Source organism: Osmerus mordax, chromosome 18 (assembly GCF_038355195.1).
Source record: "Osmerus mordax isolate fOsmMor3 chromosome 18, fOsmMor3.pri, whole genome shotgun sequence".
Classification (NCBI taxonomy): Eukaryota; Metazoa; Chordata; class Actinopteri; order Osmeriformes; family Osmeridae; genus Osmerus; species Osmerus mordax.
In genome coordinates, this window is record NC_090067.1 from 5,187,990 (window position 1) to 5,204,300 (window position 16,311).

General features: G+C 44.5%; 2 protein-coding genes across 8 annotated transcripts; one reads left to right on the top strand and one right to left on the bottom strand.

The window, feature by feature from the left end:
* Positions 1-489: 489 nt before the first annotated feature.
* si:ch211-152p11.4 (regulator of G-protein signaling 1) lies at positions 490-5,123 on the top strand. Of its 2 annotated transcripts, none has more exons than XM_067255840.1 (6): positions 490-841; positions 1,388-2,017; positions 2,457-2,506; positions 2,948-3,078; positions 4,352-4,518; positions 4,760-5,123. In XM_067255840.1, exons 2-6 carry the CDS (start codon positions 1,535-1,537, stop codon positions 4,937-4,939), a joined length of 1,011 nt encoding a protein of 336 aa, XP_067111941.1. In that variant the 5' UTR covers positions 490-841; positions 1,388-1,534; the 3' UTR covers positions 4,940-5,123. The 2 variants fall into 2 exon arrangements, with proteins under 2 accessions (XP_067111941.1, XP_067111942.1); XM_067255841.1 differs by having other exon boundaries at positions 496-836.
* Positions 5,124-6,764: 1,641 nt separating this feature from the next.
* On the bottom strand, positions 6,765-15,379 carry atat1 (alpha tubulin acetyltransferase 1). Of its 6 annotated transcripts, XM_067255738.1 has the most exons (13): positions 15,019-15,379; positions 14,586-14,646; positions 14,228-14,319; positions 13,403-13,460; positions 13,192-13,305; positions 12,921-13,022; positions 12,094-12,139; positions 11,471-11,516; positions 10,554-10,628; positions 10,005-10,233; positions 8,091-8,194; positions 7,881-7,947; positions 7,362-7,582 (listed from the first exon to the last, which is right to left on the bottom strand). In XM_067255738.1, exons 1-13 carry the CDS (start codon positions 15,108-15,110, stop codon positions 7,487-7,489), a joined length of 1,182 nt encoding a protein of 393 aa, XP_067111839.1. In that variant the 5' UTR covers positions 15,111-15,379; the 3' UTR covers positions 7,362-7,486. The 6 variants fall into 6 exon arrangements, with proteins under 6 accessions (XP_067111837.1, XP_067111838.1, XP_067111840.1 ...); XM_067255736.1 differs by lacking the exon at positions 11,471-11,516 and having other exon boundaries at positions 6,765-7,582; XM_067255737.1 differs by lacking the exon at positions 7,881-7,947 and having other exon boundaries at positions 6,765-7,582.
* Positions 15,380-16,311: the final 932 nt, after the last annotated feature.

Consider the following 16,311-nt stretch of genomic DNA (forward strand, 5'->3'; position numbering starts at 1 on the left):
GAAATTACAACAGTAATTTAAAAGACAAGCTCTTGTTAAGACAATCTCGATTTTAACATCATATATGTTTTAACACCGAGAAATATAGCTCTTGAATAAAACATGAAAACATATTAAATAAATTGCAAGTGCATCTCTGACACGTTTTAGAGTAGGCTAAAGCATCACGTTCATTCCTTCATTCATTCACAAAAGAATTCTATATATATATAAATATGTATTTATTTAGTTATATTATTCCTATTATTAGAAGTAGATTTGATTGAAAAATCAGAATATTTGAGTAGCCTATTAAATGAAAGAATTTCAGATTTTTGACCAAAACCTCTTGCGTCTTATTTGCAGTGTTAATAGTATGCATCATTCATTGGGTCATACATCACTTACATCAATGACTTTAAATATGTTAATTAGTTACGTTTTCTAGGACACACCTACAATTATCGGAATTATGCTCTGTACAAACTTCGAAGTGACAGAAAGCTGAAACTAAGTTGTGGGTGTGGCGACAGCGAGGTATCTATTTCATTTAAGAGTGATAGCTGGAACGGTTCATTCAGCGTAAAAACTGTCTCAAGTCAAACCTTTTCGGCGCCTACATTTGTCTTTGTCGCCATCTATTTATAGAGCTTTACGAAACGCATACTGGAGGGTTCGATCGAGACCACAGCAAACTTGAGGATAAAACGAGGGGGCGTTCTCCAGTTCGGCAATACACGGTTTCACGCTCGTAATATAATCGTACTGAGATTTGCGTTGTATGGTGTCCAAAGGATATTTGGTGGCCCTTGGAATCGTAATAATGATCGAACACATGGCAGAATAAACGCTGGACGGTAAGGTAGGCCAATGAAACAAAACATTTAACCCAGATACAATTGAGGCTGTTGATACACTACTCGAAGCTTTTGATTGTGTGAGTTTTCATATATTCTCAGTCTCAAGCCATATGTGATATATTTTGTCACATTTCTAGGTCGTCTATTTGGATCAAGGTGCAATTAGTATGAGAGGATTCGTGATTAAATGGTCCTGATATTTACATTATAAGCACGAGCATGTTGGAAAAAAATGAAAGGGCTTTCACGTTGTTTATCATGAGGGGATTATCTTATACACATAGCCTAAGTAAGCAGTAAAAGGTCATATATGTTATTTGTGTTCATAAGGTGTTAGTTACACGACGCTATCTATTACACCTACCTACAGTTCTCAGGCCATTTAGCGTAGAAGTGTTTTCATTACAAATATCCAAACCAGCCGAACCAGGCACTCATATGGAGCAGCAGAACACCAAGTAACTTCCCTGATGAAATGACCTACTTCTCTGTAATTGTTCAATTTTATCTTCCCCTCCTCCTCTCCCACTCTTGCCTCATTTTCACAGGCTGTCCTGTGCCTACAGACAACCACACATTCATTCTTTCTCCTCTTTACTTTCCTAAACTACCTGTTTCACACAAGTCCCTCTATCTTCCCTGACCTCCACCATCCCTTCATCCTTCTTCAAAACGTAACGGTAGAGGTCGGCACCATGCGTCGGTACAGCTCGGAGGGGTCCCTTCTGGACATGGACTTCCTTCCCCGGCGAAAAGTGGCGCTAGCGAAGGACCAGAGCTGTGGAAGGGATGGAGAGTCGGGCACTTACACCCTGACCCAGGAGCAGGATGAGCTGGACAGTGGATCCTCATCACTGCCCCCAATCATCCAGGAACCGGGCGTTAGCGCTAACAAAGGAGGAAAAGGAGAGATGAAAAAGGAGCACAGCGTCAGTGTGGAGAACTTCACTGAGCTGGGCATGCTGGAGAAGGGAAAGCTGGGAGTTGTAGGCATCAGTGAAGGGTGCCGGGCCTACAGTGACAGTCAACTGGCCCCGGTGGCCAAGGGCAGCATGGGCAGAGATGGACATCCGTCAACTTCACCCTCAAACACATCCTTATCCAACCCCCTCAAGTCCCACCATGCAAAGGCCAGGCTGTCAGCAGCCAAGCTGCACCTCAAGAGCCTCTTTGGACAGGTAAAGGGGGATTTCTCAAGTTCAGAGGAGCCAGGCTGGATCCTCAGTATTGAGCTAATCCATCCCAATTTTGGCATTTGAAAGATCTTTGTTCCTTCTGTGTATCGCTGTTAGTCAACATCTATGACTCCTTTCTTTTCAGATTTATTTTTGTAGTGTATGCGGTGCATGTTTTTTATGTTTCATACTATATATTTTTATGATGCAGTGACTCACTACTGGAAAATATTGTTCATACAATTAAGCTGTCCACCACAAAAGGAATTGCACAGCTGGGATTTAATCAACTGTGTGTGTGTGTGTGTGTGTGTGTGTGTGTGTGTGTGTGTGTGTGTGTGTGTGTGTGTGTGTGTGTGTGTGTGTGTGTGTGAGAGACTGGAAAAACAGAGATTAATGATAGGACACTTGGCAAAAACGCACCTGTTGTCCTTTTTTTCAGAGCCCTCATTCCTCACAATCCAATCTCTTCAATACAGAGCAGAAAGACAGGTGAGTTACTCTTGCTGGAAGGTTGTTCCTAATGTTCATACGTAATGACGCATTTACATTTAGTTATTTAGCAGACGCTCTTATCCAGAGTGACTTACAGTAAGTACAGGGACATTCCCCCCGAGGCAAGTAGGGTGAAGTGCCTTGCCCAAGGACACAACGTCATTTGGCACGGCCGGGAATCGAACAGGAAACCTTCTGATTACTAGCCCGCTTCCCTAACCGCTCAGCCATCTGACCCGCATTTGAGGTATGAACGTAATGTTCATACCTCAAAATGTACCTCACACCTCAAAATGTACTGATCATATTGCTAGGAAGGACCATCACGTTCATTGAAAAAAGATATATATTTTGTATCAATAAACAGATGTACTGTTGAGAAATCAGCTCCAACCAAAAGCTCCAATCGCTATAGCTTTTCCTTTTTCTCCATGTCAGTGCCAAAGAGAGAAGGTCTCGTTTGCCCTTCCTTCGCCAGTGGAGCCAGGTGGGTCACAGCAAGACCAGGTTCAGCCGGGAGGAGATGGACAAGTGGGCCGAGTCCCTCAACGCTCTCCTGGACAGCCGAGGTGAGTGGCCTGCGCTTTCCAGCCGTGTTGACCTCTGCTGAAGTCTGCTGCAACGTCAGGGTGACTCGCTGTTTGGATGGAGGACACTGGTTTCAGTGTGCGGTGCATTCAAGCTTGATGCAGGAGTTTACTAGAACCAGCCGGCTTGTATTAATAGATGGTAAACATTGACGCTGAGAAGTGAACAGGCCAGATTCTTTCCTTATTCTATTCCCACCCACAAACCTCGTGAGATGAACAGGAGTATGTGACGGACGTTCATAAATCTACATAACTTTTTTCCCTTTGGTTACTTCCTCATTACATTCCAATGGTTGTTAACTTCCTTTTTTTCATACGTGCATACTTTTCACACAAGCTTAGAAAGTAGGCAGTCGCAAACACCTGGAAGGATTCCTTGAGCCCCCTGCGGAAAGGGAAATTGTTGTTTATCAAATGCTTGAGAATGTTCCCTGTTTATATGCCGGGACGATTCCAGTTAAAGATCAACCCTTGGTTGTCATGGTTGCACAGGCCCCACGCCCTTCCTTGTTAGCCTTGTTAGAGGAACAGCCAGGGTCATTAGCGAGTCTGTGTTCAGACACCCATACTTTCATCTCAGTGTGCAACTCTAGTATTATACTGTAGGTGGAGTTATTTTTTTGTTCTTGAAAAACATTGATACCACCACCACCTACTATTGGCTTTGGTCGTGGTTTTTAGAAACAGCCTCACAGGCTCTTTGTGAACAAGCCACTGTCGCAGTGTTCAGTGCAGACTTTTGGGAGTCAATCCCAGTCACATTTAGACTGCTGTACTTTTTCTACTTTTTAAAATTAAGATTCTTAGATGTTTATCGTATGCACCTTCCTGCCACAGTAAATTCCTTGTTTGTGTAAACTTACATGTACATGGCGAATAAAGCTGATTTTGGGAACAAAGATATGTTGTAACCGCGGAGACACCAATCTTGAACCCCTCTTTGGAAATAAATATTTTGCAACACCCTGCCTCATCAAAAGATGTGTGTTTGAAACTGAGAGAAAATGTGGAACATATCTGGATAAATGATGATGGTATGAAGAAATTCTGCACTGGGTTGTGATTTACTGTGGGTGTGTGTGTGTGTGCGCGTAAGCAGTATTGAGGTCAAAGTTATAAGTAACAAGAAGTGATATTTTAACTAAGGTGCACAGCATGTCACTAGCCCCTTATATCTGTTTCGCTTTTTGTCCCTCCCTCCTTTCCTCTCTCCCTCCATCTCTCTCACCCACCCACTCCCTCCAAACCTCAGCGGGCGTGTCTGTGTTTGGTGCATTCCTGCGTTCTGAGTTCAGCGAGGAGAACCTGCAGTTCTATCTGGCCTGTGAGCAGTACAGACACTCGTCCAATAATTTCAGCCTGCAGAGGAGAGCCAGAGACATCTGTGCCACCTACATCCAGCCAGGGGCACCCCGGGAGGTATAGTGTTGTCTGTGTTCCGGCCTGCGTGTCCATCTTCTGCCAGCTTGCCTATCTGTTTGTCCCCCGTCTTGTCTGTGTGTTTTGTCCCTGTCCATTGGTTTGTCTGTCCCTGGTTGTCTATCTGCCTGCCGTGTTGTACACTTGCTCCTGATCCAGCATTAGCTGTCTTTGTTCTCGCTGCGTGTCCGTTTGTTGAATGAGTCACCTGAATGCTGTCCGCTGTCCTCTGTCCTCGTAGGTGAATCTGGACAGCAAGACCAGAGAGCTGACCATGCAGCTGCTTCAGGCTCCCTCCCACACGTCTCTCTGCCACGCTCAGAAACGCATCTACACCCTCCTGGACACAGACTGTTACCCCCGCTTCCTCCAATCCAATATCTACCTCTCTCTGCTCCCAGAGGCAGACCACAGCCCCTAGGCTACACCATGACTAGTGACAGTAAATGTGGAAAAACCTGGTGGGGAACCAGGTTCACTGTAACGTATGTGCCAGGTGCGAAACGCCCACGTCATCTTTAAAAAAAGAAACAGAAACGCAAGGTTGATTAAAATACAGTAACAGTACTAAAAACTAGATATACAAAGTAAAATGACATCAATAGTTTTGCCATTTTCCTGTTCCAGGTTTTTTGTTTTTTTTACATAGGTTATTTTGGTTTCTACTCATTTCCCTACAGGAAATAAGTAGTGCAAAGGCTTAGCTTATCCTAGGTAATCTGGGCCACAGGCGGAATGGATGCAGTAGAGAACAGGGCACTGGGGGAGGGTATGGACGACGGTTTCTAAAAGTAGTCATTAAAAATCAGGGGTAAACAGGAGGCCGACATGCATGTTCAAACAGAGGTTCAAGATGCCGGGAGCTCAAGACTGTTACTTGACTCTGTCGGTGGGACCAATGAAAATATTCCGAGCATGTTTTAATCATCTAACACCCTCGCTTTTGGCGTCAGTGAGTACCGTAGTTAGAGTTCCCATGGTCCATTGAGCACATGAGGAATTTCCTTAGCTGACCAAAAGGAAAAACACGTCAGACGAGAACAAGCACTAGATAAAGGTCAAAGCACTTTGTGAGTTACTTATGTAGTATGGGTGATTGAGTACAAACTCACGCTTGTGGACGTGACTAGCAAAAGGAAGTAACCTGAGAGGACTATCAACAAAACACTTTCTTGGAAAGAGATTCCAGCGTTTTTTGGACTTTCATGGAGAGAATACTCGTGCCACCAAGTACCAGATTACAGTGTGGGTGACAGCAATTTGCCCGGGATTGTCACACTTGTTGTTGCAACAAACAGATTTTAAGTCATTTGTTTCTGTTCTCCTCAGGCTGCATCTTGCATAGAACCTTATGCTCCTGCCAACTGATAATGTAAAACTTCCTCGTAAAAAGGCGGGGAAAGAGTTTGAAGCCAACACCACACCTCAAGTAAAACTCCATGTGGGGAACTCGTGGTGTCTAATGTTGTTTGTATTGCTCCAAGTTAATCTTGATGGAGATATCAAAATAAATAAATTTTTTATATATACATGGGAGGTCTTTTGCAACCCAGAACCTTTGTTGATTTTGAGTATTTCTGAAAGGTAATATAACCTTTTCAGCATCCCAGTCGTTCATTGAGGTGGTGTATCTCTGTCCACGGCTGTTTAACCCCCTGGCCTTAAGAGGGTTGCTAGGATACTAAGCCTGTGTCCATCCTCAAGTACAAATCCTAGGACTGGGTGTGCTATATGCATTGTGGACCACCACTCCTAAGCAAACATACAGAAATGAATCAGTAAGCTGGTTAAGGATAACCGTCTGTCTTACTGGCGTATGTATTAAGGAGTCGCATGTCTTAACATTTCATTAAAAGTTTACCAAACAGTGCATAATGTTGATACTTTACATGAATGTTTATCATGCCAGTGCTCCAACGTACAATCTGTTTCCAGAAAATGAGGCAATTTCATTGGTCCAAACAATGTATAAAATGGTGAACCGATGAGTGGTCAAATGGTGTGGTCAAAGATCGCAAAGGAAGGATGTTAACGACCAGGCTCGTTAGTGAATGTTTAACATTTAATTGGACATCAATGTTTTGATGATGTTTATCTCAAGCTATGTCTGGGAGGGTGCAGTGCTCCAATGGACCTGTAGAGGACATGCAGTTACAGGACTCTGCCATTAGAGGGCGGTACTGAGGATTCAAAAGGAGGGAAGACGACAAGGAGAGGAAACGTGAATTTACCATACTCAAGGCCAACTAATCAATCACATATTGTAATTTACAATACATCCTTTACATAACCAGCACATGATTCATAATGCCATCCAAGGAAAATACGGGAGTCCATTTCGGTTCAGTGTCTGAAATGTATTTCCATTTAATTTCTTGACCTTCAGTAGTACACTTACAAATCCACAAGTTATTTAAAAATAAATAAAATTAAAGTGGCATAAAATATGCATTAAATAAGTGAGGTGAGCTAAATTTCCAAGGAATTCCTAGCACATCCCACGCCTTCCTTTCAAGCAACTGACTACTCACATGGCAGATTCAGACACACACTCCATACAAGCCTACTTGCCTTGTCAGCCTATTTATTCACTGCTCCAGCCTATTTATTCACTGCTTCGTTCTGTCCATTTTGCTGCTTCCCACCCTGTTAACCTAGCCTAAACATTTACTGATATCAAGAGTACGTCAAACAGTGTTGACCATCTATGGTTTTATCAGATCCTCTCTGTCTCTCTCTCGTCATGTGTGTCCTTTGTCACCAAGGCCGGGTGCTCCTGTATTCCTGCTTCTGTTTGACCCACTGGGCTGTACACCGGCTCTCCCCAACCGTCCAGGACCACCCTCCTCTCCCCTGGTTCTTCTCCGCTTCCAACAGGGCCTTATGGCCTGGCTGCACAGCTCCTCCTAGCCTCCCAGAAGGCCAGGGCTCTGCCCCCTCCCTCAGCCTCCTCTCCAGCAGTGTGGAATCAACTCCCATCCTTGGGTCTGGTCCCTTGGCCACCACGGGAGTCTGGCTTCCCTCCTGGGGTATGGGCAGTGGCGGGAGCGAGAGGGGCTGGCACCTAGTCAAAAAAAAGGAGAGATGGATGGATGGAGAAAGAAGGGAAGAGATTTATAAGGGGAAGGCCAGAGAACAATGAGAGGGAAATTGGATTTCGAGTGAATGCAAGTCAGAGAAGGAAATGCATGTAGCAGAGAGGCAAGGAAAGATAGTTAGAAACACAGAAAAGGGCACAAAAACACCCACAAAAAAACGTCTTCTTCTCGATACTCTATCTTTCTCAGCCGTTTATCAGCTCCATTAAATTCAACTGTTGTGTGCGGGAACATAACTTAAGTGATGCGTGAGCAATTTCAAACCTGTCTGTATTTGTGTGTCCCAGTGTGTCTGTGTCTGTTTCTCTGTCTTTCAACACTGGTCTCAAACCTGAAGAGGCACACAGCACTTACAGCATGAAAACTACAAATCCCAGCATTGTGTGGAATCTACAAGACAGCAGGATTGGGTTTTTGTCCGTTCTTGACTAGCAGTTCCTGACCCACACACACAATTTCTTCACAGCACCTTACCTGGCAGTTTGAAGGTGCTCTGCTGTTTCTCCAACAGCAGCCCAAAGCCCCTGCTGTTGATGTGCCGACTGTAGAGGTTGCCCCTGGCAACCAGGCCCTGTTGGCTACCAGCGGAATGGAGGAAGACAGAAGATAGCCAGGAAGAGAGAGGGAAGGGAATGGAGGACAAGGTCGCAAAAGAGAAGATGAAAGAGGGAGACCGATGAGGGGAGGGAGATAGAAAGTGGGATGAGTAGCAAAGGCATGCCAGGAGAAAGAGGACAGGTCAAGTGGATGCAAAAGGGAAAAGAAAGAAACAAGAACAACAAAATAAAACCAAAACATTTGAAATATGCAAAACATAATTAGCAACCAAAGTTAAATAATTCATAAAACGTTCATCAAAACAGTGATCGGGAGGACACAAAAGAACCATGATCATGAGATGAAATGAGGGCAAATAATAGAGCAAAAACTGAGCTGGGAATTGGACGAAACAGGAAGGGCCTTAAAATATCCCCATCCACATTTATTTGTCGACCTTCTATAAAGCTGGCTGAAGTCGAAATAAGAACACCTGGGAAATGTGACAAGCTGTAAAGTACAACCACAAAAGTGTGTAATGTGGTTCGAATAAAACCTCCCGTTTCTAGTTTGGTGGGATAAAAGATGTTTAATGGCGTCTAAAAGGCAGGTAGAGGTTACAACGTCATGGTTCCCTCAGCTGCACAAATACAGGAAAGATTTCAAAGTCCTACAGGGCACAGGGAGACAGGTCTTGCTTTATTTCAATGTTGTACTGTTGTAGTCAAGACATCATCAAGATAATACGAGACTTCCCCAAGACAGACAGACTAACAGACTAAAAACCACCGACCCAAAATTAAGAGCCCGTGGTGGGAAGCTCAAAAGGTGGAAGTCAATGAAAGCTGAGCCGAGATCGATTAAGGGAACTGTTGCGATGAGGGGAAAAAGAAAGACGGCCCGGTGAAATGAAGAGAGGGGGGTCGGGAGGACGAGAAGATGTTCGAGAGGTGAAATCAAAAAGGAACAGGTGTTCCATGAGACAAGAGGGCAGAGAGGAGGAAGAGAGACGGAGAGAAACTGTGTTTAGAGAAGCCAAGAGGAGAGCTGTGGTCAAACAGTACAGTTCGCTGGAGGAGAGCAAAAAGAGAGAGAATTAAAGAGAGAGAGACCGAAGGCGGTCTGGAGCAAAGGGAACGGCCAGTGCTGAAGAGAGCTCTTTGTGTGCAACAATTACTGTCTAAAGAGAGGAATGACTGCCCGGCCTGGAGGACCAGGCACAAGCTCTCAGCATTGACAACATACCCTCATCATCCAGCATGACTGTCACTGTTATTAGCCTGCCTTAGGGGGTATCCTGTTCGTAAGTAGATAAGACAGTTTGTGCCCATCCCCTGTTCTACACACTTAGTATCAGCTGGGTCCCTCTGGGAGGAGGCTCGGTCCCCTGCTGGAGATTAATTATATTTGAAAATTCAATCAACCCTGTTTCAGTAAAACTTTTAAATAGCGGCGGAAAAAGAAAGGACGAGGCCCGGATGGACAGTGGGGGGATCTTTGCTTTTACTGAAGGCGTTGGCGCAGATTATCTCTTACTAATGTGATCATTTGTTCTGTTTGTTTGCATATATGTGCTTTTAGGGACTCTGGTGTATGGTTTTATTCACTTTTGTATGGGGACTGTCTGTCTTTGCAGCATGGGCGAAAGCCCAAGACAAATGTTCCACTTTGTGGGACAATAAAGTTCATCTTGAATCTTGACCTCTCCTTCCAGTGTGTCTTTGAGGGTTTAGGTTGGTTAAGGTGCACCTCTGTGGGCGTATGTGAAGCCCTCTGTGACAGTGCCTGTAAAAAGGGCTATACAAATACGTTTGGTTCGATATTTGAGTATTGACGACGGGGTGCCCTTACCTGGTGCGCCTTGCTCTGCAGTTCTCGATCAGAGGGGAGTCGGGCGTCTGGCCCCTGAAGGCCCCAGGGGCAGGTGTCGGGGCGGGGCACGGGGGCCCCCTGCTGGGGGAGGATCCCACGCTGAGGGAGCGCGAGCAGGGGGAGGATACCGCCCGTGGGGGGGGAGAGAGGGGGGGAGCCACGGGGCGAATGAAAGGCCAGGGGAGAGCCCTCTGCTCCTCGCGCACAACTGAGGAGGAACACATTCAGGACGTCACATCTCAACACCCGCTCGCCCCGTTGCACATCCCGGTTTCCAACTCTGCCTCTAGTGGTTATTCTAGCAAACACCCCGTGTATTTCAAAATTAACCTCAGCTAATGAACCCGAATGTCTACCACACAGATGTCTTTCATACCGAAAACGTCCTACGGAATTCCATTCACAATGGAGGCAATGAAGCAGCAAATTTACAAGAACGAACGTTTAGACAGACCGCAGTGAACCACAGTACTCGATTGTGTTGTGTCCCAGGTCTCTACAGTGTCCATGTGAAGCTGCGTGCCTCACCTTCTCTCCCCATTAGCGAGTAGGGCTTGATCTCTCCGTCCGGCTTTTTGGGGGGAACCTTTCTCAACTGGGCCGCTGTAGAAGAAAACAGAAGTCACAAAAGTCACAAACGCAACACCGAACAGGATTCTGGTTCTGTATGTGGAGGACTGCAGCATTTACCCTCCTCGCAGACTCCACAGAAACATACACAGATGGCAATGATGCAATACACTGTAGCCAAAATATTCCGTCAAATGCTAGCTTTGTCCATGAACATATGGGTGGTGTGAGTTTAAGGTTACGCAAACTGACAAGACACTGGGGAGGCCGGTAAGACGTTAAGGTATACGAGCAGCTTCATTATCATAAGCTTGTGCTGCAAGGACGTTTGTTAAGGAGTGTGACAGAACCATAACGGTCATTTAAAGCTACTGGGTCCAATATACAACATGGTGGGTCACATCCACTATATTGGACCTGGCAGGGTGGGGGATAGGTAGCAGTGGAATGTACCTGCATATCTCCAAAGAAAGAAAAAGAGAGGAACCGAAGGATAGAGAAAGAGATTTAGAAGGACAGAGAGAAAGAAAGAGACTGAGAAAGAGAGAGAGAGAGAGAGAGAGAGAGAGAGAGAGAGAGAGAGAGAGAGAGAGAGAGAGAGAGAGAGAGAGAGAGAGAGAGATCAAATCTGAGAGAGAGAGAAAACTGACGGGTAGAGAAAGAGACTTAAAAGGATAGAGGGAAATAGACAAAGAGAGAGGCAGAGAAGGATGGAGAGAGAAAGAAGGATAGAGTTGGAAAGAAAGATAGAGAGAAAAATATATTGCATGTGTAAAGGGGAGGCCTGATATAAACACAGTCATTAACTAAACAAGGGAAGGGGATTTGGATGCTGGGGGAAAGGAAGAAAAGAAAAGAAGATTGAGAGTCCTTACAAAAAGCCGTACATCCCCTGATCCGTCAGAGGAGAGTGAGGCGAGCCTGGGAGAGTTTGGTGAAACAAAAGTGTTTGGAACCGGAATAACAGCAAAAAAAACACCTCTGGACAGAACCTTCCCTAGTAAAATCATTATATCCAGTGGTCACAGTGTCTCTAACATTGTATAAGGGTGAAAACCATCCCACATCCAGGTTATGTTTTGTAGCTCACTTAATGTTTGCCTAAGCAGTCAGCAATTAACAACATCTCTGAAAAGTGTCTTGGTGTTTAGCCTTTCTCAACATGGTGCCAAGCATACACTTGGGACAAAACAGGATGTTCCAGTACATCCTTTGCTCAACTATGTGCCACTGTAATCCAATCAAAACAAAGATGGGGCTACAGATATGGGCTTGATACTGTATCCTCAAAGAAAGAGGTGAGGCCACAGACATGGTGTTCTGGGTGAAAAGGCAAGGATGTAACCTTTCACAGAGAAGAGAGATACCATCGGAATTAGGTTGTGCACTTGTGAGGGTGGGGACTACCAAGCCTGAACCAAACTGCTCCTATTGTCACATTTACAGAAGTCCTAGCAAAATAAACACGTGGCGAGTGGCAAGATGATCTGAGCCATACCTGATCTGTTGAGGAAGAAGCCATCAAATACCACAAAGTTGTTGACCTAGAGAGCAGAACACACAGGACCGAGGGAAAAGGAGAGAGCGAGAGGAGGTTTAAATCCTTTTTCTCTTTGCCGTTTACCCTTAGCAGTCATGCCAATAAAGCGTATTGAACTCAATTGACACAAACAAGAGAAAGACTCCTGGAAAGAAACACAAAAGGTAATGAGACATGTTTGATAGATGATTGTGTCCATAGGAGAAAATTACATGGGCATAATGTATTTAGCCATTTGACGGACCCATTAACCTCGGAAGAGAGGGGCGTTATTCAATTCTGCAGAGAACTATTGGCTGTAACTGCAGGTTCTGTCGGGACGGTGAACTGGAGGGGTAGGAGAACTGGGGGTTAAGAGAACTTGGGGGGGGGGGGGGGGGGGGGGGGTAACAGAACTGTGTTCTCCTACACCCCAGTTATCTCTTATCCCCAAGAATACATACAGAATGATTTGACAATATTCCAAAGGGCTTTGTGTGATGTCACAGAATGCTTGGCTTTCTCAGTCCTGAATTCCCCCATTAAATGTTCAACGCTGTCTCGGACCTTTTGGACCCTACTGTGGTGAAAGTGACATAGGCACTATCTAAATACAGCAGGTCTGAACTGTGTGGTACAATTATAACAATCAAGTACTGAACAAGTGGAATGAAAGAAAGTGGAATGATCGACGTATCTTCTGATGGGACAACGGCCACTGTAAGATATGTGTCTAGGTTGTCGTTTCCAAATACAACGCAACACAACCACGGGTACTACTGCAGTCACAAGCCTCCAGACCATACCTGAGGAACACCCTCCTTCAGGCAGAAATGCTTCTCCAGGAAAGACAGGAATTTAGGCGAGGGCCTGTCATAAGCCATCGTCACAGGCTCCACTCTTTTGTGCTGTGTGATGAGGCAAACAGAACATGGCAGTGAGAAACGTGGGCCAACCAGAAACCCCTCCACGTCCGAGCATTCTTTCTTTTCTAGGACCGTGATTGCAAATCCACCCACAGCCACATTCCAACCCTTAGGGGTGTCTTGCGTTGGTTCTTTCAAGGGCGTGTCCTACCTGAAGCATGAACTCAAACAGCTCGAGGCCATAGCCATGTCTCTGCAAGTTTTCTTTCACGAAAAAGTCCAAAACACAGAGAGGCTCTGCTTCCACGTGCGCCCCCCGCTGGTCCTGAGGAAACATTACAACCAAAGGTTTCATTAGCTATTGATAACCGCGGGATCATGAGGGTGAAACCGTTTTGTATATGTAAAGAAGGGGTACTCACGAGCAGAAATAACTTCTTGCAGCCAACCTTAAGAAATCCAACCGCAACGCCTTTCCCTCTGTTAGCGAAAGGTAGACAGAGCAGAAAAGAACCGGGAAGGCATAAGATAAGCTGTACAACATTTCCCTTGGTACAGAAAATAACGATACCCTTTTTTCCACAGAGCGACACTAATGTTCTTTTTTTTCGGTTGTAGGATTGCTGATCCTCTAATCCATGCGCACATCAGTGGCGGATGTTGCATTCTTGATATGTGATATTCACTCACTTTTGTCATAGAGATGTTGCACTGTAGCCTAGTTACTTCTGAGATGTTATCGTTGCACCGTGGTTTTCTTTTTGTTCACCGTGTCTGGTCGCTAAAATATGGTTTTTGCAATCAGGCTGCTAAATATAGACTGTTCCTTGACTCTGTCACCAAAATACTATTATTATAACTGTATCCACTTCTGATTCAGGAGTCAGGTGGCTGAGCCGTTAGGGAATTGGGCTAGTAATCAGAAGGTTGCCAGTTCGATTCCTGGCCGTGTCAAAAGACGTTGTGTCCTTGGGCAAGGCACTTCACCCTACTTGCCTCGGGGGGAATGTCTCTGTACTTACTGTAAGTCGCTCTGGATAAGAGCGTCTGCTAAATGACTAAATGTAAATGTGATCCTGGTTCTTTTGCTGTACTTTCTAAACAAACTATGTGTGTGTAACTCTGGAGAAAAGAATCTGCTAAATTCCTAAAAACGTGAATGTAAGAAGGAATAAACTGAATTCTGTCGGTGGAGCTGGGTCCTCACTAACTGATCTAAAACATGTGTTTATAGAGGTATGGCCTACCCATTGGATTCTCCTTCCTTCAGCAGGTAGAGATGGTGCCTATTGCTCTGAAGCTTAGATGCACTTGTGATTGGAGCTGTCAGCTGTTGGGCCTGTAGAACCCAGAAGACAACATGTTTAAGCAAAGTAGACAGATACATTTTATAATACTGTCTCTGACAGGCAGTCAAAAAAACTTCTCAACATGATATCCCATGTATAAATCTATGACAAACCCCTTAATCTTCTTGGTTGCATAATGTACTTATCTTAAGCACCCTAATGCTTAAATTTGAAGGGACTTTCAGCATGCTGTATAATAAATGGCACCAACAGAAACAATATCTGCAACTTTTCAATCACACACACACACACAAACCTTGGCAGAAGCTCTCCCAAGTTCATCTATAACAGTGGCAATTTGAATTTGTGGATCAGATCTAAACAATTGAGAGGAAAAAGAAGGTTGGAGTTAACAATGGCACACTGTGATACTTTCTGTTTTTTCAACTACATGACCGTGAAAGCAGAGATTTTTGTTTGTTTGTTTTACACCACTACAAAAGAGAGCTGGTACCATCATCTGACGTCATGCAAATGTCAGGCTGTGTGTGTTAACGAGGGCGAGGCTGGAGTCTAAACATAGAGGAATTGATTGGTACATGACCATTAGCACCATTCATGACCATTCGTCGAGACAATAGCCGTGATGGTAAATTATGCAGCATACACAGTCTAGCTCTAGATACATTCTACTTGTGTAGTTGCGCCCATTAATACATGTTGCCTGTAAATACAATACTGTACAGTACCTTCCTAGTGATGTTCGACCTGCGGCAAGGTTTTGATCCAGAACTGTGATTCTCTCAGGGAGAATATGGTTTATGTCAAATGGGAACTCCATATTTTCTTTCTAAATATGAAACTGGCTAGGTAATACTGTAAGCGCCGGGGCAAGCACCTGCTACAGTAGCTAATGTTGCAGTGCTTGATTTCTGCACAAAGTGGTTAAGAATTCGACGATAGCTAGCCGTCTAGCTAGTAAACCCAGGACACCAGTTACTCTTGCAGACGCATGCATTGAGATAAGTGACTTGGATCACAAAATTAAATCCCAGCTATCTAACTAACACCTAAGTGCAACAACAGCATAAAAGACGAGCCATGCACTTTGTATCAATGCAGCTGGAAATCCATTGTCTGACAGCTTGTTGTGGCCACTAGTGAGTCACTCCCCCGGCAACGGAAAAAACATATTACATCTAATAAAGACGACCTTGTTTTAACACTCAGATGCTAGTTACCATAACGTTTGTCGAAAGTGTACAGTATCGTGGAGAATTGCCCAAGCACAATGGCCCTAAACGTAAGCCAAACACATTAAACAAAAACAATCAACAAGAACATAAACAACTGTCGCAAAGACTAGCTAGTCTCAGGCTAGTGTACACTTGACTCAAAGCGGGGCGTTGGGTGCCTTTTACCGGACTTTACGGTAAATTGTATCCTTTCCGTGATCTCCTCACCCGGACACGTTTGATTTACATCGTTGCTAGGGAATCAAGCCTATGTGCTGCATGAATGCGCCATAACAAAGCGTCTGTGATATACAGACACATACTGGTAACAGGGATAAAAACGGGGAGTGCAGCATGTACCGAGACCAGCACAACTGACTGCATGTATTGGACTGCATGTAAAGCATCGTTTAGAATATTATGGCACAAGCTTTTTTCTGACCTGGACAGACAAGCAAGAGGATAGTTCAAACTAAGGCCTATAAGTTTCACTCAACAGCTATGCTATTTATGACTAAAGGGTACTCAAATTCGACCTTTTTTCAAAGATTACATAGGCTACCTCACACATAAACTGATACCTTGTATTAAAAATATATACATTGTCTGAATGCAATTAGGGCCTATAGGGATAATATAACTAACTTCTTAGTTGACCCAGCCTACAACATGGTCCGTGAATCTAAGCTAGTGTTATAGTAAGCCTACGTTTTTTTTACATGGAGCATGCAATCAGGAAAGTACAAGGAGCAATGAGGTGGTGTAGTGGGATTGTTTGGGGGTGTAGGTTTTCAATGGAAAAAAGTC